Source organism: Accipiter gentilis, chromosome 30 (assembly GCF_929443795.1).
Source record: "Accipiter gentilis chromosome 30, bAccGen1.1, whole genome shotgun sequence".
NCBI classification, from domain to species: domain Eukaryota; kingdom Metazoa; phylum Chordata; class Aves; order Accipitriformes; family Accipitridae; genus Astur; species Astur gentilis.
Genome location: NC_064909.1, coordinates 9,905,006 through 9,930,755, shown reverse-complemented (window position 1 = coordinate 9,930,755; position 25,750 = coordinate 9,905,006). Strand labels below are relative to the sequence as shown.

General features: G+C 43.0%; 1 protein-coding gene across 1 annotated transcript; it reads right to left on the bottom strand.

Annotated features, from left to right (window-relative positions):
- Window positions 1-689: 689 nt before the first annotated feature.
- FLVCR1 (FLVCR heme transporter 1) lies at window positions 690-16,133 on the bottom strand. The gene is made up of 10 exons (XM_049833843.1): window positions 15,400-16,133; window positions 11,958-12,102; window positions 11,298-11,438; window positions 10,919-10,986; window positions 10,562-10,665; window positions 9,297-9,407; window positions 7,591-7,696; window positions 7,260-7,371; window positions 6,497-6,564; window positions 690-5,091 (listed from the first exon to the last, which is right to left on the bottom strand). Exons 1-10 carry the CDS (start codon window positions 16,039-16,041, stop codon window positions 5,029-5,031), a joined length of 1,560 nt encoding a protein of 519 aa, XP_049689800.1. The 5' UTR covers window positions 16,042-16,133; the 3' UTR covers window positions 690-5,028.
- Window positions 16,134-25,750: the final 9,617 nt, after the last annotated feature.

Genomic DNA, 25,750 nt, shown 5'->3' with positions numbered 1-25,750 from the left:
ACTATTGAAGTGGATGCTAGCGTTGTTCTACAACAAAAGGCTTGTGTTTCCTGTGCTCTGCAGCACCTGCAGCCTCCTGTGAAGAATCTCGTATACAAAAATTGCTAAGAGGTAACCCCAGTTTTTGTGGAAAAGAGAGGTAAAAAAACCCCAGAACTTTTTCTTAAAGTGACTCTACTTTCTTTGAAGCAGGTTCCTTCAACTTACCTGGCTCACATCTGATGTGCTGGGGATCAATACTAAACACCTGAAGTGACAAAACCCTTGCAGTGTTCGCAACAGTCCTACTGTGCTCCCACTGAAGACATCTCTGGTTTTAGAAACAAAAGTTGGGCCATAACTGAATGTAATGTCTCAATCTATCTTCTCTAAGAAGTTATTCTACCCTCTCTCCCCAGCTAATCTCTCTACAGCTGGGTGTTTTAATAAAATATTTGCACTAGCCTTAAGGAGATTACTTTGGATTGTTCTGCTTTAGGTGTTAACTGCACTTTCTTTTCCTCACAGACCTCTTCCAAAGCAAAGGAGGAGAAATCACTGTGCTAGAGCACTGCAAATCAACTAGTGATGCTAATACTTTTAATTACACAGCCTGAGAAAATTTCTCTGTAAGCCAATACTCTTGTGTAGAATACATTTATATACCCCACATAAATGCACTCTGCATATACATGTGCATGCATGTTTATTAATGACAGTGTATCATTCACTTATAAAATTTTCCTACACTAAATGGCAGCTTCTGAGGAAAAAAATGAATCCTTTTTAGACCATAAGCCGTATCAGCAGCTGTCAAAAATAGTAATCTTTGCTCCAGTCAAGTTACATGTTATATACTTTATTAGTAACATACAAAGGTAAGGAATGACGCCATCCACATATACACATACGTGCAATATTGCAATCAGAGAATATTCATAACGAATTTTTAATTTTCTCTTGAAACAAAGAATGGGACACTAACAAAACCAAAATATTACAGCAAAAATTTTTGCTATCTTGATGAGAACAAAGACACGAGCAGTAAATAACATGGGTCTTGCATGAAAATACATTTCTCTTAGGAATATTTTTTGCTTAATTCATTCTAGTTCATGCATTAACATCACATCTCCCTCCTCACAGACTTCAGACCAGATTGGGGGGGGAAGGGGAATCACATGGGATATGGTAACTTAGCTTGTGGTCTCTGAATCATTAGTAGCCTATTACACTTATGAAGGTGGTACATACATGTATTGAAAGACAGCAACCAGAAAGGTCACACGTTCCCATTCACACAGGAAAACTCATGAGTTCACAGAATGGAAAATGAAAGCAATGAATGCTTATAGCTTAACCCAGTTTTACTTGGTTGTAGATGCACAAGATAGTCCAAAGATTTCTCAAAAAGCATTTTTTCGTTAGGCAACATGGGCTGGCAGCTCTAATTACACACTCCAGTGATTGTCTCTGAAACAACAGACTGTCTTGAACAAAAAAGATGACCAAGACGATGAAGTTAGGAAAGCCCTATTAACCTGAAATTATTTATATGTATTCTTCCTACTTCTTGTTTTTTCTTCCTCGTAAAACATGAGCATTCAGCAACAGAAAAGAGATGCTATTAAAGACAAGCACCCATCTACAAAACAAATGCTCTGAAGGACTCATCTACCAAGCTGAAGAAGAAAGCTCTCAATTGCAGCAATTCCAGACTATGCCTTACAGGTCTGATATTTTCACACCCAGCCAACAGAAACAAGGCCATGTTAGGAATCCTAAGTAAAAATGGGTCAATGTTCTCTGGGTCTCTCCCACTGAAGTTAGCAAAAGTTTAACACAGTCTGGAAGAAACAAAAGAAAAATGGGTTGTTTTAAAGGCTGCTCTCTGAATCTTGTAGTTGAAATTTAGCAATTACACACCTTGGTGGGCCCCTGCAAACTTTGGGGCAGCCCCCTTGCTTAAGCTCACCATTACATGAGTTCTCTTGCAGCCTCTAGGTTCCATTGAAGCACTTTAAAGAAAAGCAAATTGAAAAGCAAAAGCTGACGCGTGGGATTGGGATGTCTCTCCTCACTTGGTTTCCCACTCCATCCTCTCACAGTTGACATGTAATTCCATTCATTAAACAATTACCTCTTTAAGCAGGTACAATTTTTAGCCCCCACCTCTACTCTTACTGGAGGGCTGAGCCAGAATCTCAAGGCTAAGAGAATCAGAAACCCTATTTCCAATTCCAGATTGACATTTGATTAGGTGGATGTTGTTTTTGAACAAAGAAAAATTAAAAGCAAAAAAACCCAAAGCCCCAACTACCCCAAATTTATTTCTGCCATGAGCTAGAACGTTGGTTTCTTGGCAGAGAGATAATAAGATTATTGCATAAAATACTGGTTTGTTCTTTATTTGCTCTTTATTTCGCTGCTGAGCCTTTTATTTAAATATTTTATTGTTGTCTGGAAATAGCTCACAGGTTTCCAACTTTCAAGCTCTTTTTAGAGGGAGGATGTAGATCCAGGACATAATTAAGCCTTCATTATTAAGAATATTTTCTTTTCAGGGACCCAGCAGGGTTTCCAGCATGCCAAAATCTTGTTTGGACCTTTTCAGAGGGTAGCCAAGTAATTTGGCAGAAGATAAACACAAGGAGCCAGAAGGGCTAGAATATTTTTTCAATAATCAGCTGAATATAACTAAAGAAACTGGAAACTAGTAGTGAAGAAATCAATTAAAAAATAGATTTTTAAAAAGAAAGAAAAAAGCTCAATCTTTTAATTTGAACAGTGCATACCAGAGATCTCAGAAAGCATTCTGGATACTGCCAAAGACTTTCTATTGGACATTTGGAAACACTTCCCCAAAACTGCAAAAATATCTCGTTAATAATTCTCAACAGCAGAAGTACAAAGCAACCACAGGCCATGAGCACAAGTATTTGCTGAATCTGTATCTTGCCGAAGAACGTATATATTTTGGCATGCATTTTTTCCAAAGGGAAAAGCCACCCACAGATATCAAAAGGCAGGAACTTTCACTTTGCTCACTCAGGCTGAAAACATGTACATCCCTTGATGGGGCAGCTTATATCGCAGCAAGTCATTAAATGTAAAGAACTGACATAATGAAAGCATCTCTACTGCTACCCCTATACTCTTGCCTGCCATTTGAATATCTATGAGTTACTTTTCCTATATTCAGCTACCTCACCAGAGGACTCTTCTCATAGAGCTCGCCTCTCCAGGAGCAGCAAGGTGTACCCACTTCTCTCTAGCACTGGACCTGGCAAAGAGACATAGACCATTTTTGGAAAGGAGAGTGTTCCAAGAATGCTTAGCTTATTCTGATACGTATATTGCCATTCAGTCTTCCCATGCCTGAAGCATTTATCATACAAAATGTTAAATCAAGATCATCAAGTTTAGCGGCTAAGTTTAGAAAGTTTACAGGGTCCTTTTTATATAAAAGGATCCTACAAATGAATCTACAGAGAGACAAGAAAAAGAAAAGCACTTAACGATACTTATCATACTGAAAGACTATCTTAGAGTTAAAAAGTTCCCCATACCCAATTGTAACAATCCATGGAAAACTCTGAGTAGGATTCCATCTGGATGGCACTACATTTGTGGGAACTCAGAGAGATGGCATCATTGATGGTACTGAACCTGCAGGCTCAGCCTGAAGACTGCTAAAGCTTAAATGTTTGCAAAAAGTCCACTAACTCAGGTCTGACTTTTTTCAGTAGCAGTAGGGCCTCAGTATTATTGTAGTGTTATCAATTCTGTAGGTGTGTAGGTAAAAGAGAATACTTTCAGAAGCACTGCAGTGAGAAATCCGCATCCCAAATTCAGATAAATATAATAACACAAGGTGAACGTTAATGAAGTCTGCTCCTTTTGTAGCTAAGATGCACGACATAAACAGCAAATATTTCAAAGTGAGACATCACTATTTTCCTTTCAGTCATCCTTATAGATTTTAACAAACTGCAAAAGACAGTATTTAAGTTATACAAGCACAAAAATTTCACGAGACAAATGATACAATTCATAACACAGAAAAATAAATGCAAAAAAGGATAGAACACATTTTCTGATACTCCACAAATATTCAGAGGAGGTTTAACACACAAAATGGAGTTTCTTCAGCAGCACTGATTAAACTCAAGATGAGGCAAGGATCTTCTTTACAAAGTAAAGGCACCAGCTCTTCGTAAACACATACTCCTCTCACTTTAACTGAGAAAGCACTCAAAATATTCCATGGAGGCAACCTGTGTGGTAGCATTCCATTGCCTATAAATACTTCACAGTATAGATGTCAAAGGCCTTTCTCTTCCTTTTTACTGTATTTAATAAGAAATGTTTCTTCTTCAATTTATCTACTGTGAAACTCTTTAAATCTCCCTGGAAATGTTACAATGAATCTGTAAGACAGTGTTTCCTCTTATCTGCCTTCTGATATCTATGAAGAAGTTTCAAGGCAAAAGAAATATCAGATGCCAGTATGAAACACACACGTTTCCAGTCATCTCTTGCTTTTAGTATTGTGCTATAGACAGTTTCCCAGAAGAAACTGTTGACTTATATTAAAAATACAGATACATTTAAAAAAAAGCAACTTGTGAACATCCTCTAGCTGTGCAGCTACCTACTCTCTGACTTTTCAAATGCATTAGCAAAGACTGAACGAGAAAAGAGTATTAGATACTTCTGATCATTGACAACTGTACTTCAGGATTCCAGATTTTTTCAAGTATGCATCCTGAATGTGCATGTCTCCCTAGCATGGAGAGTATTCACACAGTTCTTTACTAATGAAACTGCAAAACTTGAAAACTGTTAAAATAAATATTCCATACAAAGGTGAATTATTTGCATCTTGGGCAAAACGAATGGAGCATCTTCATAGTTTCCACGCACAAATATCACCAATATCACCAAACACATTTTGCTACTCATACACACAAATCCAGTGATTATACTAATTAATATTGTTCAGTATCCAACCAAACTTGTGCGTTTCTAAGTCACCTTCTTCCAGCTTTATAAAGCTGACTGAATTTTTAATGTAGTACTTTCAGGTTCTACAGGACTGTCAACTGGTACCTGGAGAGGGGGAAAAAAAAAAGCAGGAATTAAGCTGTTACTCAGCAGAAGCTATTTCCAACCTCAGTATTCTTGGATAATTATTAGGCTAGCTAGACTCCAACAGTATATGTAGTTTAATGAGCCAAATTAGGCATTTATAGAAAGCCTTATTTTCCTTTCTATCTGTAATGAAAAAAAAACCCCAAAACCAAAAAACCAAGAATTGAGTTTCTTAATATCTCTAAAATACATATTTACTGCATATAGATATTTATCACATGGAGATTAACTTTCAGGGTTTTTTTCCATTACATTTAAACACAGTAGAATCTTGATGATCAAGGTTTGGTATCAAAGTGCTATTGTACCTTATTAACATAGGCAGCTCTCAAGTATTTATGGCAATATCAGGGCAAGGACTCCAGGGTTTTTTTATATCCTGGCTAATATAAATGAAGTTGCGTGACCATCTGGGCTAATTAACAAGGTGATAACAGAAAACAGGCAAGTCATGGACCACTGCCTATAGTCAGCATGTACACCCCGAGATAGCCCTGACCCAGGCTGCTAAACCCACAGGATGCCATACTGTGCACACACAGCTGCACAGGTTTCAGGTTTGAGTTGCTCATATAGCACCAGCTTGGAAGTTTCTGAACCTTATGCAGACACTAACTGCATGCACCTGATCAAAAGCTGCTATATATATGTATGCAAGACACCTACACATAAGAAGTGTGACAAAGGATCTTGCAATGTCTGACTCCAAAAAGCTGTTTCATTATCTTGATCCAAATGACCAAAAAACCCACAGCACTGAAAAAAGTTTCCAATGGCAGCCTTATTTCTACTAGTAACTGTGATAATTTGGAAAAGCTGCTGAAACATGGTCTTAGGACCTCCTGAACAGCAGAAAGTGCTACACTCGCTCTTCATTTCAATTGAGAGGGTGCTCAGCAGAACAGACCCAGCTCTTCATGCAGCACAGTATAGAAACTGCAGCATGACTTCTGTTCATCAGACACTGACCTCACTTAAAGGGACAGCAGGTATTTTAAATAAATTATGTAGTCTATAGCACAGCCTCCTAACCCAATACACAAAACAGCTTCACAATTTACAACGCTACCTGCAAATAGGAAAAAACAAGATTCAAGCAACAAAATCAGAGATTAATATTAGGCACTTAAAATTCAGGAAAATCTGAGAGCAGAATGTCTTTCAGTTTTTTTCATAGAAGCTAAGGTGAGAAACAGATATCTGAGGGCAGCATCCCACGTGGCTCTGTTGTTCCAAAACCACACGGAGACAGTCATACTATAAGTTTTTGTCAATTACTCTTTTGCTGTTAATATTATTATGCCAACAGAAGCCAAGCATTCAAGTATGGCAATACAATCATGGTAAAAGAGTCACCACTTACAGCTTTAACATCCAAATTCATAATCCCCGAATTCACATTGTGTCTTCGCAAATCTGATTTTATTAAGGCTGAAACAAAACAAAACAAAAAAAAAGAAAAAAGAGAAAGGTGGTTCACAACTTTGCAATGACATGCCTTTCAAGGGAAATGTACGGTGCAAGCACATAGAAGCTGCTTTCAGCACATATTCAAAATACCTGTATTCACCCTTGCAATTTGAACTTACTGACAATTTGAACTTGCTCCTCACAAAGCACACACAGAAAATGACAATAAAAGCTTTTAAACCATGAGTAATTAAAGCAAAGCTTGATGGTTTTAGCACTTTCAGCACATTTGTAAGTACCAGCACGTGTAAGTCACTTGTATAGTTCAGGAATACATCAGCCGTTTCTTGCACTTGGAAAACTACAAACTGTCTCCATTTATGTATTTGGTTACATTTACTATCTTACTCTGGAGATAGACATCTGCCTCAAATTCAAGACATGACCTAAGAAATGGGTGACAGATGGCTGTCCATATATTAGTAACATCATCCTTAAAACAAAGGGGGTGCACACAGCAAGTATTTAAAGTGAAAAACAAAGCAAAAAAACCCAAACCAAACCCTGCACTTTCTGTCAGCCCAGACAGAAAGCCACCTATTTAAATCCTGGATGTCCAAGACATCTGAACACTACCCAGAAATTCACTATCTCAAAAAAACCCTCCCCATTTTTACATTAAAGATAAATCATTACTTACATTTCTGATTAATTACCTGTTAAGATAATGCCCACAAAAATCCAAGCACAAAGAAAGAGGTTTCCTGCACGAGGACTGTAGTCTGTTGTGAGTTTTCCTTGAACAAGTGTAAAGACAATTCCAAATATCTATAAACAAACAAGTCACTTCATCAGGATCACATAGAAAAGAGCCATCACTCTACCTTGCAAAGTTTCAGGTCACATCTTACAGAAGCCAAATTTAAAAAATTAAGACTACAGCAACACAACAGAAACTTAACAGCCAAGTCTAAGAAAGGCTTCTTAGATTCAAGCAGAGTGGCCTTCCTGAACATTACTTCACTTAAAGAAATAAAATTATATAACCTGTGCTGATGCATTAAGGAGACCTGAGGAAGTGCCTTCAGACTCTGGGTATGTAATTTCCACAGCAAATTCAAACCCAAGTGGGAGATAGCCAGTCATGAAGAACCTGTTGAAGCGGAGAGTAAGAGGATGACAGGTATGGCCTTCATCTATTACTACAGCTAAGAAAATCAAACATGAACACATGGTATTATGAATTAGCCGGTATTCTGAACTGTCTGTTTTCAAGACCTAACATGATTCAATGCTTGCTTTGTCTGCTTCGTTCCCCTGACCTCATCCAACAATTTTAGCCATACATCTCTCTTTTTAGGACAAAGATGTTTTCACATATTTGTCCTGTTTCCCATAACCACCTGCATACACATGAAACAACCTTCTCTGACCAGTCCACAAGCCACTCCATAATTGAAGCCAATTACTTTAAAATGAAAGACATGAACGTCATCATTTCATCAGCCCAAACATCCATGCTGGATGACAAAAAGAGGCCGTCAGTAGGGAATGAGGCTGGACGTGGAAGAAGCTGAGGGGACCAATGGGTGACAGGAAGAGCAGGGGCTGAATGCAGTTGAGATTGGTCAACTAGTTTTTAAACTGAAACTCTCAAGATGTTTCCGGCTCTACCTTGACTGCCGTGTCTGGACACAGCACCATTTCCTCAGCACCTTTGGGGGCTCTTAGGTTATGTATCTGTGAGAAGTGCTCATGCTCTTCTGAGCCAACAAAGCACCCAGCATGTTGCTCAGGCTATCAAAACATAGATTAATCAAAATGCACAGAAGCCAGTCTTCCTAGATATGCTCATTAAAGTCTAATCACTTATCCACTGGGCAACAGAAAGATTCAGCTTTACTGCAAACAGCTTTTTGAATTGGAACCAAATGAATTGACCACATACAGACTTCTGTTAGCTTGTCCTGGTTTCAGCTGGGATAGAGTTAACTGTCTTCCTAGTAGCTGGTACAGTGCTATGTTTTGAGTTCAGTAGGAGAAGAATGTTGATAACACGGATGTTTTCAGTTGTTGCTCAGTAGTGTTTAGTCTAAAGTCAAGGATTTTTCAGCTTCTCATCCCCAGCCAGCAAGAAAGCTGGAGGGGCACAAGAAGTTGGCACGGGAGACAGCCAGGACAGCTGACCCAAAGTGGCCAACAGGGTATTCCATGCCATGTGATGTCATGCCCAGTATATAAACTGCGGGGAGTGGGGGCAGGGGGAATTGCCGCTCAGGGACTAACTGGCTGTCAATCGGCGGGTGGTGAGCAATTGCACTGCGCATCATTTGTACATTCCAATCCTTTTATTATTACTGTCATCATTATCATTATTAGTTTCTTTTTCTGTTCTATTAAACCGTTCTTATCTCAACCCATGAGTTTTACTTCTTTTCCCAATTTTCTCCCCCATCCCACTGGGTGAGGGGGGAGTGAGTGAGCAGCTGCGTGGTGCTTAGTTGCTGGCTGGGGTTAAACCATGACAAGCTCCATAAAAATGTTAAATGAAATTCACTGAAAAATCAGTTACTTTCAGTTTATTCTGATGTAACAGAAGGTGAAACCCTAGTAAACCCTATCTGTACTGTGAGCTATAGGCATAGGTTGAGAGCACAGCAACAGAATATACAGCAGACTTATTTAGTTAAACAATTAAATATTGTTTCTGAACAGAACTGCAGTAAGTCTTCTAGTCCTCTTTAATTGCTCACCCAAGTACTCCTCCAGTCACGAACACTACTATAAGGTATCCGAGGTCCAGGGTAAAAGTAAATACCAGCAACCCAATGAAAGAGAGAACGTAAACAATCAAAGTAGTTTGCCTGCAACCCAACAACAACAACAACAAATTAACATTGTTAACATAAGGTCATAGCACATTGCTGAAGCATGGAAGAGTAATATAAACATTACTTACTCTCTAACAACTGACATTCTACACTATCAAGTTTGCTTCATGTAATTCTGACTCAAACATGTCACACAATGAGAATGTATCCCTTCCCGAACTCTTTATTGCCTTGGTTATAGACTGCTTTGCTCAAGGCTAAAAAGACTTACTCAAGACTCTCAAAGAGTGGACAATCACAGCAGATACTATTACCTTAAAATTATTTTAGTTCTCCGCTATGTTGTACCTCTTGGCCATTCTGCAGCACTGCCCATTATACAATACACGAGCAGCCAAATCGATCGCTATTACCAATAAAAGTCAGCCTAAGAGGCAAGTCAAACAAATCTCATTACAATGTTCTACTTATTTTAAATCTGGAATAAGGGATATCATCCAAAATATTAAAGCACACATCACTTATTTATAAGCCAAAACACATGCAGAAACAAAGCCAATCTACAGCATTAACATCCATTAGGTTTCTACAGCTCTTGCACATAATGTACTAAGGGTCACAGGGGAGAACTACTCCGCTGCAAGCAGTGCTCCAGGGCACTGCTCACTCCTGAGGGGCACCACACCATGGGTGATGGACCCAGAAGCTCCTGCCCCAGAACAGAGTTCTGCTCCATGGTCATCCCCGAATTAAAGCAAATATTACCCTTACTAATTGGACCCAGAGTAGTATTAAAAAAAAAAAAAAAATGAGAATCCATCAATTGCCCATTTTACAAAACCAGGCAGAGTAGGTTTTGAGCCTTTATGACCTCCTAGGAGAAGAAGCCCACTGTAAGACATACAGGGCTTTCCTTGTTAGCCTTACACTCCTGAAGAGACAGGAGTCGATGGAAAACCCCTTCGCATCTTTGCATTCTCCACTCTCGTTTCTTTTGGCCAAGAACCAGTAAGAGTCTCAAGCTTTTCCCGTAGCCTCAGAAACTAGTCTCTACCAAGGCCACTAAAAGATCAGGAATGAACTGCATTTTATCATCAGTTCACTTCAGCCCTTAAGTTGCAATATTTCTCTAATGCAATTGCACCGCTTTCCTACCCCTAGCCCCATACATGCCTACCCACACTTACTTGTATGTTTTAGTGTAATCCAGCCACAAACCACAAATAATCGAACCCACCATTCCTGCCACCACCAGTGTCAAGCCAATTCTCCCAGCGTTCACTTCTTCACCCTTTCAACAAATATTTATATGGTGCTCATTAATAACTTGCTTCCACTCAGAGTCAAGTTCAGACCTCTTGGCAGTCATAAGCGCAAACAAACATTCCTATGACTCCCATAGCTGTATGGTGCAAGAAACTGTAGGGAGGTATAAAGGAAACCAAACATCTGAGCACACATAGCACCTACATAATAATAAACATCACCTCTGCAAATGTACAGTAAAAAAAAAAAAAAATACAAAGAAGATCCAAGAAACTTACCTCATAATGAGTTACTACCATCTGGTTTAATAACGTGGAGACAGAATAAAATGCCCCTGTCATAATACCTGCAGTACCAAAAGAAAAGCTTCAGTCATTCCAGGTGTAGCCACGCAGATCTGGTACCCTAAAGAGTTAATCTTCTGATATTTAAGACTCGCATCAGAGGCAAAACCTTTTATCGGCCAGGTAAAATCTCTTCACCAGACCTACATATGGTATTTTGAATCCTGCTGGACTTGCCAGCACTGGCTGTTGAGTAAGTAAAAGCTTGACACTCCCTCCCACATAGAAAATCACCACCACAGCTAAAACTCGATATGTTTTCGGCACACATTTGAATTGTTCTGCCAGACTACAGCCAGACAGCATCACTTACCGTAACTGATCAGCAAAAGTACAAATGGAATATTTTTGAACAAGTTAATAATCGACTGCTTGTAGGAGTAATCCTCGGGAGGCATGGTTTGCAGGACTGCTTGAGAGTGACTAGGAGGGTATTTGGGCTTTTCTTCAAACACTGGGGAAAAAGAAGGAACAATTTTGACTTGTTTTCACCAGACTAATGCTTTTTCTTTTTGAAGTGTTCCAGTTTCATGAATTTCAGAAGATTAACTTGTGGTTTTTAACACTCCCATGAAAAAAATATTCTAGATTTTCTCATGGAAGAATCAAGTCACAGACACAAAGGATGTGCTAATTATTCGGTCACATCTGATTGCTACCAACGTATGGTCAAAGACAGACTTTATCTGCAATGTGTCTAGAGCTTTGTATCTGAATTGTAAGACTAACAGAGAGACTTCAAATTACATCATAATGTCCTTGTAGCAAAAAGTCTAAGTGAACTAAATATTCTGAGAGGTCACTCCATGTGAAGCATGACATACAGTAAACTGGTTGTTGCTTAACCCTGGCGCAACAGGTAAGTGAATACAAGTAAACTCGAGAAACTACTTTGAGCAAAATCAGATTTTAAGTGAGATGTTGTAAACACTCCCTATGGTCACCATTTAAATTACAGGAATGGAAAACTTACCAACTCCTGTTAAGAAGAACAAAAGCGTGGACACTATTGCTGTTCCATAGAACATGATGCTGATGTTATGTGCCATTAGATTGATATCGTCAGGTGTATTTGGAACCAAAACAGGAGGCAACAAAAAGCCTATTGCAGTGCCAAGCTGGAAAGCAAGAAAAGAAAACCAAAAATCATTTCCCTGGGAACATAAAAATTAACAGAATTGAAAAGCCTTACCAGGTAGAAATCAGAATTTATATCATAATAAGTATTAATAAAACAATGAAGGGCAAGTGTTCCTTTAGTATCATACTTCTGAGCCATTTGCTCTCAAAGACATTTCACAATCAGGTCTTCCATAACTCAGGTTTTAACCTTTTCATTTCTAAATTAAACTACAATACTACACCTAGTTGATAGCACATTTAACAACTAAGCATTAAGGAAATTTTTTTGCAGAAGAATCTTTCACAGGAAAATACTGTGTGTGCACATAAATTTGTATCGCTCATCCTGCAACTGAAGGCCTGGAGATGACAGAATTCTCCAGCTACTCTTGTAGAAAGCATCTTCTCTTTTTCTCAATCAAAATCCTCCACTTGATGTCACGATCCTGCCACTACAGTAACAAAGACTGACATGCAAGGTTTACTGTAGATCTGATAGAGCAGAGAAGAGCAAGAGAAAAGGAGCATTCTTATTAAGAAACACAACACCAAAACCTACATCTGTAATTATTGCTAAGGAAATAAAGAAAAAGAAAAAAAAAATAATCACAAAATGAAGTAGTAGTGGGTTTGTATCTGTAGTCAATTCCAATGTAGCAACTGATTTTGTATTAAAAAGGACAAAAAAATGAGGACTGAAATTTTGGGTATATATATATATAAAGCATTTTAAAACATGAAGGAACAATAGTCTTGGACTACTCTCCAATTTATCTCTGCTGCTCCTCCAAAACTAAACTACGTTTTAAAGTATTAGAACTGTTGTTTGTTTTTTTTAACTAAAAAAAAAAATCTGCTTCTGTTTCAGGTAAAAGAATAAAATAAAAAAGAGCACCAAAGACTGTTAGAGTAGTAAGTCCAACACTCAGAAAGTACTTAAATTAAAGGTGTGCCAATGTGCTTACAAAGCGCCCTTTGTGCATATGCCTGATGAGGGTTTTGCTGCCTCCCCCACCGCATCAGATTCACACAGTATCCAGTGCTCATCTGAAGAGTTTGTCCCTTTTTATCCTCCCCCTTCAGTATATGAACCCTACAAACAGGAACCGAGTACACAGTTACTCTTTTTCTTAAGGTATGTTTTTTCCTCCCCCAGCGTGAGTCAATACAGTACTCACAGTATTCCAAGAAAGTCAAATGATACCATTTTTCACGTTTTACATCTAGAGAGGTTAAGGCCAGAAGGATCAAGAGTTCCAATGAGTCTGGTGTGCCCAGTTTAAGATGCTGAATAGTTGTGGAAATTTGGCACTCCTGACAACCCAGTGATTTGTGTTTCAACTGCAAATGGTCAACATCTCAGGAAATAACGGGTGCGATCTGATTTTTGATGACTACTCTGTCCCTCCTCTGCCTGCGGTCTCAGCCCTGTTTGCTGTAGCTCTGAATTTATGCAAAATATCTGATAATGACCAACAGCCCAGTTGATTATAGCAACCCAAGTGTTACACAGTTCACTTTGTGCAATTAAACAAGTACAGCGAGACTATATTGTAACGCATATGGAGAAATTAACTGCATTGGAATATACAGACAACATTACTTCTAACTTCCAAGTGCCTAATTTGTCATTTCACTACTCTTTCAATCTAGCTTTTGAGAGGTGGTGGGGTTTTTTTAAGAAAGCAAAAACCGGGAACAGAGAAATTCTATTGTCTGACACTTCATCAATCTTCATGGGTCACACGCAGGACTGGGATCTTAAGACCTAAGTAGCACACAGGTCTGAGCTAGCAGGGTACGGCACAGCTGCAGAATAAGCCATAATCCTTTGCACAGGACTGCCAGAGGGAGACGAAATACACTTTGTCAGTGCGTTTCACGGGTGTTTCCCTGTCAGAGGGCTATCAAGCAGGTCGGCACACTGAGATCAGTCCTAGCTTCTGGAGGGGAATGTGCTCTAGAAACAACTAAAGTTTATTGTGTTCACACCTCTGTTCTCGTTTTCCTTGTCCATCTTCCTCATGGCTCCCATCCACACAATCCCTGCACTCCTGCTCCTGTCTTGCACCACTTCAACCCCCGTATCTCAGCATCCAAGCAAAGCATCAGTTTCAGACTCAGGTTGGATCCTTGGCACCGCACTGCAGAACTGAAACCCCAGTAACTCCTTGCTGCTGGGAGGACCGGTGCATGTCAGGAAGAGCGGAAAATTAGCTGCCAAAGAAACCTTTAACCTGATTCTGGGACACAGAAGCAGAATTTTTGCTCAACTACTAAAACAACCAACCAACAACCCCCAATCTCTTCAGTCCAAAAGGGACAGTTGACTTGTGCACTGGAAGACTGCAATGCAAAAAAGTTGTTTTGGAAAAGCATTGGGAAAACTATAAACAGCCAGGTATGAGCTAATGAGCAACCCTAACTGTAAATACGTAACACTAATATTACTGCTGTAATAATCCAAAGTGCACAAACATAAAATCATTAGACTCACATGAGGAAAAACAAATCCCCTGTTACCTTAATCAAACCGTACTTATGACCTCAGCCTGCGCCAGCGATGTTGATTGGAATCTTAATGTTTTGTTGCCACAAAAAAGCGGGGTCAGTGGCAGGGGGCGAGAACAAGGCTATGGGAGGAAAAAACCCATCAGTATCCCATCTTCACCCGTGCTTTCAGATACGCCTGTTCCAGCTCTCTGAAACTGGCCGTGACCAGAGAGATTGAGGAAATCTGTGACTCGGTTATCAGCTCCCCACAGTGACGTGAGCCCTTGCAGTATTACAGAAAACTTCATGAGTCACCAAGGCATTGACTACTGGCACTTAGTAATGTGAGGCCGTATTTAAAAAGCAGAAACTAATATATGCCGGCACTGGGGCTCTCCACGGAGGTTCACGTACTTCACCCCCCTCCAGCTGGGGGTGGATTCAGTCGGATTAACGATGCCGAACGCGAAAGACAAGATGCCGAACACAAGGAGAAGAGAAAGCAGAGCAGGACGACTTCCAAGAAGGGTCTCAACCGATGGACTCCAGGCAGCCGAGAGAAGCGGGGGAGCTGCCGCACAGCTGCCACATGGCCAGCGTCCCGCACGGCGAGGCTGGCCGGGCAGGGCGGGACGGGACGTCGCATCACCTCCGCGCTTGCCCCCGCTCCGTCCCTTTTCCTCTCTCCAGCGCTGCCCCGCAACCATTTCTCGGGGAGCGCCTTCTCCCGCCTAACCGACTGACGTTTGGATCGGCGCCGTGCCGAACGCTAAGGCAGCCCGCTTCCCCGCCGCCCCTACCTGGTTGCCCAGCACGGCCACGGCGCAGGCGGTGGAGACCTCGGTGGGGCCGAACCAGACGGAGGCGATGCGCGAGGGCAGCCCCAGGATGAAGACCTGGGCGACGGCGCAGACGGCCTGGGCCGCCAGCGTGAGGGGGTACCGGCTGGGGGCCAGGCTGGCACACTTGAGCCAGGCGCCAAGGCCGTTGAGGCCGGCGCCCAGCAGGGCGGTGAGGCGCAGGCCGCGGGCGTCCAGCAGCCAGGTGGCGGGCAGGATGAGCGGCACGTAGGCCACCATGTAGACCATGGAGAGCCAGTCTATCTGCGTGAAGGAGACGCCGTAGAAGCCGGCGAAGACGTTGCTGAGGATGCTGTACTGGATCCACTGGAAAGCGTTCACCAGCGAGTAGCAGCTGAAGACGGCCAGCACCGCCAGCCGCCGCCGCGACAGCCGCGTCTCCGGCCGGCCGCCCGCCGCCGACAGCATGGCCTCGGCCTCGGCCGCCCGCTCCCCGCCGCCCGCCGGGGCCGCCCGCCCGCCGCCCTCCGCCTCCTTGCCGGGGAGGAAGCCGTTGCAGCGCTGCAGGGGGGGCACGGCGGCGGCCGCCGGCATCTCCCCGCTCTCCCCCTCCGCCTCCTCCTCGCCGCCGTCCTCCACCATCTCGGCCGTCTCGCCGCCCAGCTTCCGCGGTGGTAGCGCCGGCGGGCGCAGCCCGGCTCTGCCTGGCAAGGTCACCCGCCTGCGGAGCCCGGAGCCCGGATCCCGCTCCGCCGCCGGGACCACGCCGCCGCCGCCGCCGCCGCCCCGCCCCGGCGGGGAAGGAAGGGCCGGAGCGGGAGGCGGCCCCGGGAAGTTGGGGCGGGGTGGGGGGAATCTCGCCGGGCGGGGCGCTGTGCGGGTGTACGTGCGCGCACGCACAGGCGCGGGCCCCCTCCTCACAGGCTCTTAAAGCGAACCTGGAAGGGCTGCCCGTGCGGGTGGCCGAGAGCCACGCGGAGGCGGGAGTGATGCCAGCAGCGCCCCCAGCACGGAGCAGCGCGGTCCTCGCGTTCTCGGCCGGCGCGTCCTACGCTCAGGCAAGGCCGAGGGGGGCGCCAGACCTGCGCGGGGCGGCCGGTGCCTCGCCTGCCTCCCCCGGCCGCAGCGCAGGCTCCGTCGGCCGCTGCGGCGGGGCCGCGCCGCTGCCAGCACGTTCGGGGAGAATCAGCGGCCTTCCCCGGCGGTAGTCAGGTTTGCCTCTGCCCTGCGGCCGTGCGGAGAAACGTACTGGAGCGGGCAAAGGCGGAGGCCCGAATCGCGGCGGAGGGTGGCCGGGGCGGGTGCGCGGCGAGGGGGCTGCGCCTCAGCCGGGCCCTGCCCGTCGTTGCCGCCGGAGCCGCAGGCAACGCGTTCCCCCGTTTCCAGTCGACCTCCGAAATTTGGATCGACCCGTACCCCAGAAAACCGGCCGTCCGGTTTCGACATCGCTTCAGTAAGCGGCCTGCCCTCAAACCCTGCTCCGTACGCGCCCGCACAGGAGCAGTGTCTGGCAGCCCCTGCCACCGTTCGTCATTCTGCTGCCGCCCTTACAAAAAAGGCAGACTGTTCTCCAAAGAGCGTTAGGGAAATACAGAAATATTTAAGTTTGTTAGCGGCGTTAGAAGTACTTTACTGGCTTCCGTGGGAAATCTCTTAGCGTCTGTTCAGCAAGCATCACGCTGCACATTGTCCACAGACGTGTCAGAGCCTAATCAGATCCGTGTCTGGGTGGTAGATGCGCTTAGCCCCCAGTCTGAAGTTCCCTCGCTAATTACGAGTTGGTATTTTACTCGAGATCAGGTGATCTATGTCAGCCACAGTTCCTGATCTTATTCGCAGCATGAACGGTAACATGGACACATGCTTCAAAATATTCATCTGGCTATGTTTGCTTTCCCTGAGCACTTAGCCGAGCAACCGTAGTGATGACTGCAGGGACCAGGGATTTTTAGAGACTACTAGAAGTGAATCCTGAATTTGCAGATCACAGGTGTGTGTTAGAAACCTGCTTTTTAAAAATAAAGTTACCTGTGTCAGATTCAGGCCCTTCTTGCCTCTTTCTTTCATGCCAAGAAAAAGCCTGATCTTTTACTTGGCCTGTGTAAGATCAGATGCTGGCTAAATTCTTCTGAATTCCTCTGCCTGACTTCACACTTCAAGTGCTATGGGCTGTAGAAATGAAGCCCGCCTTTTTTAAGACAGGACTTCAAGAGGAGGTGAAGTGGGAACTGAAACAAACATTACCAAAGCAAAAGAGTAGCCAGCTTTCACCTTAGGAACATATATGTCAGTATTACGCATTGGTACAAATATGCTGGAAACACACCTGAGACAACCTCTACGCTAGTACTTCCAGCAGTGCCCAATCACGGTCACTGGGACCTAGTCATCCAGACTGCTGGACCTGTACAGCAATCCCTGGCACGGGCTGTGGGTTGGCCTTGGGGCCAGGGAAAGGACCGTGGCACTGTGGTTGGGTCATACAGATGTAGCGTTAGCGTCCTAAACAGCTCTTGTTCTTTTAGAAGAAGGTGTAAACATTGATCTGCAGCTAATTTCATTTAACATTTTTTCCTGTTGAATTTTGGATGACCTCAAAGTCCGCCCAAAGATAACATTTACTCCTTAAAGACAGGGGAAAATAGGCTTTGTTCTTCTCTCATTCTTCCTTTTCCTACTGTTAACACCCTTGGCTCCACACAGCAGGCAGAGCTGCTGCCAGCAAATTCCCTCAGTGAAAGGTTAGAATTCAGCCTGTTCTAGAATGGCCGGCACGCCTTGGGTTTCACTGCCACAGCGCCCACAGAGCATCGTCTCCTCTGTCCTCCTGACGGTTCAGCACACAGAGCATCATCTGCTTCCTGCACAAAAGAAATAACTAGATGTCAGGGAACAGTAGACAAAAAGAGGCTAAGCCTGGCAGTGGAAGGAGCACCTGGATGAAAGCTACCTCCTAGAAGGAAAGGAGACTTTTCCCAGAAGGAAGTAAGTTTATTTACAACAGATCAACACGAAGCTAAATCCACCTTTGCTACAGCTACACTGATCTTGGTGAAATAAAACCAGGTTGATTTTGATGAGGTACAGTCAATACAATTCCATCTTTGGGGATATTTATCTCCAGAAATACCTTTCTAAACAAGAAAGGAAAAGGCAAATCAAATTGACAGCATCAAGGCAAGGCTCTGATACTTATCTCCTGACTTTTTACGCTACCGTTATTTCATAGGCTTCACAACCATTACTTCTGATTTACACCCATTTGTTTGAGAAGCAGGGCCAAGGACATAGCTGCCCAGCAAGAGAAAGTTATGGCATGACAAACGCCCATTGCAGGAGTTCACTTAAAACGTCCATCCTTGGATTTTTACATTTCATGGGCAATTTATTAAGCTAAAAACAGAACACTGATGTCAAGGTTTACAGCACAAGTTTAGCTTAAAACTGCCACTACCCTTTTTCAATCTACCCTCTAAATGAAAATTTAGGCTCTCCTGAATATTCCTGTTAGTGATAGAGCCAGAGATTTCTCATGTGTACCCAAAAATTAACAAAGTTGTTTTCCTGAATGCTGTGAAAAGGCTAAAATACATCTTATCTATTAGGCAGTCACTGGGAATACTAATTTACTCCACAGCAATTATTTTCTTGTGCCCAAATTCCAGAAGTCAGACAGAGGCCAAGCACTCAAATTTTCAGGCTGGAGAAAGTTAAAAAGCAATTAGAAATGCAGTATCCTTATTTGTAGTGGTGTTATTGTTCCTCCTGTAGCATATGTTCCATTGAAAGAACAATGTATTTTCATAACTATTTCCAAACTTTATCTTGCAGATAATGCCATCTTTGTACAAAAAATGGCTCAGAAGGTGCCTTTTTGTTTCAGTCCAGGGCACTTCACAAAATAAAGGAAACCCAGCTATAGAGTGCTGCTTTCAGGGTGTAATTAGCTTTCTGACACTCCTACCTGGATTATTTCAGTGACATCAACTCCCAGGTAGGTCCTTCTTCCAAACCTCAAAATGGTATCTAAGCCACATCCCAAAAAAACCCCACAAGTCAATCTATCTTTGTAAAACTTGAGCCCAAGGTTAGGAGTCTGCAATGAACAATGTAGAATGTTGCCAAAATATCAACACTTCTAAAATAAAACTAGAATTTTTATGTACAGCAGGCACACATTAAGACTTCCAGGTTTTCTTTTTTGAATGTTTCAAACCATATGTTTCAGTCTCTAAAGGAAAAAAAACAACCCACCTTTATTTTATAATGCATTTAACTCTTGGTTATGATTTTCAATGCAAAAGTTGATCACTCATTGCAGAGAAAACATACATGGCAGGAGTGCATCAGGTACTTGTCTTCCAGGCGAGTTGTTTGAACAAGAAAACTACAGCAGCTTAAGAAAGGGATTTCAGAACAAAAGATCTGAAGTTCCAACTGAGCTAGAAATGAACTGTTTTAGCAGGACATTAAACAAACCTCAATAAGCTGGACTTGAAAGAAAGTAGTTGGAGAGTCACATGTTTAAATTTCTTGATTGAAAGCTATTACAGAATACAGGGGAAAATGTAAACATCCTCTTCCTCCTATGCAGTCCTCATTCCAGCAACATTTGCCCACTCTCCCCACAAGGTAAAGCCATAATCCCACCTGGAGTATGAGCACGTGCAACACAAGGCACTTAACTGAAATTTGTTTGTAGGTCCAGGTGTTTGTCTGGCCACCTCAATTTTGGAATATGGCTGCCCACAGTTAGGCACGTTTGCCAATGACCTGGATTCAATTTTTATGTACTGACAGGAATATAGAAGTATACTCTTAAGTATCAGAAAAGTTCTGAATTTTAAAATATGGGTAATGAGCTCCTCTACTGTAAACAATAGAAATTTGTGTTTCTGGGTGTCTCTATATATATAAAAGATGCAGAAATGTACATCTGGTACTTCTGTTGGGCTGCCATCTGGTTTTCCTTTGGTAGTTAGCTATCCATTTCATATACGTAATAGAATTTTACCCCTGAGTTTCTTACCAAAGCAACTGGGGGGGGGGGGGGGGGGGGGGGCGGAAATTACATGCACAAAATAAATTTTGTGTACAAAAAAATAATCATGTGAACAAAATTGTAGGTTAAATTTATTGGGTTCTTATTTGCCAAGATTAACAGGGTCTTCATATATTACAAAAAATGTAACTTCTATCTGAATCATTTATACACAGTAAGAAAAGTGTATATTCCCACAAAAAAATTAATAAAAGCATAACCTGCAGAAGGGTTCTCTCAGATGAACATTCTCATTTTTGACAAGCACACATTCACTCAAAGGTTGGTTAACTTTGGGGAAAAGCTTTCAGGCGTTTTTGTTGTTACTTGAAAAACTCCTTCTACTGATATGATTTTCACTGCAGCAGTGTACTGGCAGACAATCCTGATCTTCTCGGGTTCATTTCTTTCCTAAAAGATAATTGACAAAGCTCTTTTTTGAGAGAGATCAAGTGACATCAACCTGATCCATCAAAGGACTGTGGGACAGAAGTGATTAGAGAAGCCATACAGAAGCAGCCAGCTGCATCTGAGTGGGTCGGCTTGATTCACCTACAGCCCGAGGAACTGCTAGGCTGCAGTCTACCCCATCCTAAATAGAACACCAGGGAGATATTGGAGGTTTCTGCTACCACAACCCATTTATTAACTCAGCATATAAGAATTCAGTAACATGAGAGGAATCGCTCTGTAAGAGTTTCCTCTACTGACTATAGCGGAATCCCAAGCGACTGACTCAGATGTAGCCTTCGGTGGATGCAAAATGTCCACTGAGAGCTCCTGCTCCCTGCTCAATCTACGTGGGAATATATAGCAATGTTGAAGCGATTCGCTGGTGAAACAACCATTCAGAGCAACAAGGATAAAATGTCCTCTCCACTTCTAGGAGGTCTCAGATAACTTAAGTGTTACAGCATTTTGAAGCACTATACTCATGAAAAAACACCATAACGTAACTTAAATTTTCCAACTCTCTTCACTACCTGGTTCATTGCAACTTACCTACCTGGTCCATGCACACACATCCTTTCAAAATTAAATGGAAGGGACATGTGAATTTGGAGCCATTAAGAGCCTAGTACGGAAATGTGCATGTATTTTAGAGACAGATTGCTCACCCAAGCTTGAGAAACATTGCTGCTTTTACTGTTGAGGAAAACCAAATATTTAGTAACAGCTTGACGTTCCCAATTTCTCTCTGAAGAGGTTATCAGCAGGAAAAGAGCCATGTTCTTTAAAGGTCTACATCCATTCGATGGGGAAGATGCTGGCTGACCTCAGCTTAACTAAAAATCAGCAGGAATTTTTTTGTTTAGACTGAATAACAATAAAAGATGCCTGCCCAAGACCCTGGCTGCGACAGTACATTATGGAAAATGCATTAACATTCCAGCAGCGTTAATCATTTCAACAGGAACTCAGCCAGACAGACACCAAGAGGGAGACTCTCCTTGTTGGAGCTCTGTGTTGGGAAAGCACTTCAAGCGTTCACCAAAGACCCTTTCAAACAGTTGCCTTTTGCAGCACACCTAGCAAGATATAAACTATTTCAGATTAGCTGCAAACCCAGAATCCCTCACAGAAAATCCCCTCCTTTTTTATTATCAGGGGAGACAAGCCTAGTGTCCCTATCAGCAATGCCGTTAGTGCCACAGCCACTGGGCAGCTCCTCTGCTAGGACAACCCCAGAGCATCTAGAGCTTTTTGCACATGAGTGACATCATCTACTTCATCCAGATGCTTAGAGAGCAGGAGAGAGCCTGGCCTTCTGCTTCCACCTCCTGCCTGTGCATTGACCCACTCAACACTACACCCAGCTCCTGATGGCACTGCTGGGAATAGAGGGCACTCGGCACCTCCAGCACCCACCCAGCACCTGAGATCCCTGAGGTGTCCACGAATACATTCGTCAGTGTGTTTTACTGGAGCAGTGGTCACATAATGCAGCCCAACAGCTGAAGTGTTGACTTACAAATTGTTTCTCTATCTTGAGAGATCCCCGTGGCTCTTACATATATATAGAATCATAGAATCATTTAGGTTGGAAAAGACCTTTAAGATCATTGAGTCCAACCATTAACCTAGAACTGCCAATTCCACCACTAAACCGTGTCCCTAAGCGCCACACCTACATGTCTCTTAAATACCTCTGGGGATGGTGGCTCAACCACTTCCCTGGGCAACCTCTTCCAATGCTTGATAACACTTTCAGTGAAGAAATTTTTCCTAATATCCAATCTAAAGCTCTCTTGGCGCAACTTGAGGCCATTTACTCTCCTCATATCACTTGTTACTTGGGAAAAGAGACCGATGTCTAGACACCCAGCCGTATATAAATACATGTATATTAGTTCTTCTTAAAATAATAAGACCGAGCCAGTAAAAAAGAACGTATGTAAATGTTACATAGCACTAAGGCTCTTAAAGTGCATGAACTTTAGAGACAATATAGGAAAAGGATTTTAAAGGAGCATAAATGTAGGGACTACTCTACATGTTTTTTACTATATCTGTTTGGAGCAAGGGAAGGGGAATCGATCTCCAAGCAAATGTTCTCCAGTGGAATATGTTTAATTAGCTTCTCTCACCAGCGCAGCCAGGAAAATAAACAAGACAGAATAGCCCATGAGAAGGTCAGTCTCACTACAGCAGTCAATATAACAACATGCAAAATAAGTACCAGCTCTGCCAGAATGGCATTCAGGCTGTTTAAGCCTTTGGAGATAATCCTATATTTCCAATGAACGGCAAACATAGGCTGAACAGAGTATGTCCCTTAAGACCTCAGACAGCACCAACAGCTTATAGCTTTTAGAAACCTTAGGAGGGGAATGAAGACAAAATAACTTGGGTCCTGAGAATAACACTGCTTTGGGTGTTTACTTCTCTCCACTGGCTGTACAACAACTTTGGGCTCCTAGGAGCTACACACAGGACAAAAGGGATGTTGGATGCCAGAAAGCAGACCCGCAAAGCTGCTGAAAAGGCATGGGTCAGCTTAACAGACTGGTGAAAGAACAGCACAGCCACAACCCGGCTGGCAGCTTGGGACCACCGTGCTCAGAAACACGCCAGCATCCCTCCTCCCAGCCTAAGTGAACGGATAGGGAGAGCTCGTTATTGCCTCCTTTTACCTAGGCAGATTAACACTCTCGGGGACTCTCCTGTCAGCTCAGCTCCTCCCAGGGTAAATGCCTGAGTGCTGGAAGCAAGAGACTTGGTGCCTCCATCAGGCCAGGCGGAGGTGATGGAGCAGCCAGAGCCTGGGGCAAGAGAAGAGATGGGCAGTGTTTGGATGGGTGGTGGTGAAGGTGAAGCTCCCACCGCTCCCTGACAAGGGGGTTGGCTTGGGAGAGGCTGCATTTTTGAGGGATCAAAGTTAACTTGCATGTTTGGGAAACGTTCTTTCATTTATAAACACCAAACCATTTCACTGTGAATTTCATACTGAGCTTTCAGTTAACAAGTGTTGAAATGTTTGGTTTTACCTAGGAAATACTGGGGGAAAAAAATCAGCCTCTCATTTCAGAATGGGCGGTTTTCTTTGAAAACAACAGCCTGTGAGAGGCTCAGCTTCAAACTGCTACATGAGGTCTCTTTCTCCTGTTTTTTTCCAAAATCCAAAAAATCCCGGTGTCTCATTTTTACTTCAAAGGAAAACAAGTTTACAGGGGCACTGACATTTTTCATGGCATGGAAGTCACTCTCCAGCCAGCCACAGCCAACCACCCGTCCCTGTTAGTATCACTTTTCCTTCTGCATTGATTCAGGTACTGGAAAATGATAGTTGGAAGAGAAGGCAAAAGGCCAAGGCTCAGGCAATCCAATTATAACCCTGCTGAAATGGCTTCCAGGAACTCTGGAAGGACAAACCTGATCATGCCTTGTAACGGCCAGAGGAAAAGAAGAATAATAGCCAGCTTGCACCCCTTCCAAAGTGACAGACTGTCCTCCCAGTGAAGTTATGGAGCAGTATGTCCTGAACACCTACAACATACATAAGAAGCCCAGGGAGCTGGGATCAGGCTGCAAAGTTGAGCAACCCAAACAGCGTGTATCAGGTTTTCTTATAGCAGGACAAGAAGACTCCAAAATTATAGTCAGTACTACAGTCACTGAAAAATACAAAACTTGGTTTTGTTAACCCTACCTTCCATATGGTGACACGGCTGCTGAGATTCCTTCAGCCCACTGGTAGGTAGGCAAGTACCACCAAATTAACTTCTTAGCAGTCACCAGAGGACTGGTAATGGGCACATTTTTCAATTAGCACCTGCCTGGTCCATATTGGGAGTTGCAAATATGGGAAACATCTTTGCTGTAGTTGCTCAGCTACCTCTCTTCCACAGCCCCTTTTTTCCATCCTGTTGTCTTCTGCCACACTTATATTTTAAGGTATGCATAAACCTGATTGTTTTTAAATGAGTAGAAAGTATATACATTTTTTCCCCATTAGGTAAGTAAAATTTGGAATATACACATCCACTTAAAATAGTCCACGGGGAGGAAAAAAACTCATGAAGTCACACTTTCTTACCCTAGTTTAAAAAAACTCCCACTGTATTGGGTAATGCTGAGGCAGTAGCTGTTTTGCTCCACTATCTTCACCATTCCCCTCAAAGTTACAGTAATTTCCTTGGTCTCTGTTTCACTCATTTTCCATCTGACGTACTTGTTCAGGTGTACTTTGTGATTATTTTTATTACTAGATCAGTACTAAGTAGCACCCCTGTGCTTTCCACCCAGCTCTTTTGACATTATGGAGTCTTGAGATGTACAGTCGAGGCAGAGATGCATTACCATCACCTCTGTGTAAGCAGAGGCAACGGGTGCAGTTCTTGTATGTGAGCAGCCACCTCACAGATCACTTCCAAAAAATAAATTATTTCTAAGCCTGGGTCCTGTACCTACTGTTAAAAAAACCAGGAACAATGCCTACCTTCCTCCTTCAGGAAAGCAATTGCTTGTCTGCCAGCTGAGCAAGGATGCATGTTTCTGCTCTATGCAAACGCATGCCTTAGAAAAGCAGAGTGACACTGAGTAAGTTCATCGGTTTTATCTTCAGTACTAGTTTGTTTACTTTTAGAAAGCAATAGCCTTCCATTAGCAATAAAGAGCAGCTGTGGAAGTGAGCAGACTTAAACTTGGCACTCAGAGCACAGTGGAGAGATAGGAGCGCAGGTCACCGGGGAAGATAGCCCCGGGCAGTTCAGAGGAAAACTTTGCACCCCCTCGCTGTGTGCAGCCACAGTAGCTGTGGAAAAGCAAGGCAGACCTGTTCTTTTGCCTTCTACCTCCATCAGTTTTGGT

What these genes read in the sequence shown, in the direction of transcription:
- FLVCR1 (XM_049833843.1), bottom strand. Translation starts at nt 16,041, where the DNA reads ATGGTGGAGGACGGCGGCGAGGAGGAGGCGGAGGGGGAGAGCGGGGAG. An exon ending in TGGCCGTGCTGGGCAACCAG is followed by an intron (nt 12,103 to 15,399) that starts GTAGGGGCGGCG and finishes CTTGCTTTCCAG; the next exon opens with CTTGGCACTGCAATAGGCTT. An exon ending in TGAATTTGGATGTTAAAGCT is followed by an intron (nt 5,092 to 6,496) that starts GTAAGTGGTGAC and finishes CCCCCTCTCCAG; the next exon opens with GTACCAGTTGACAGTCCTGT.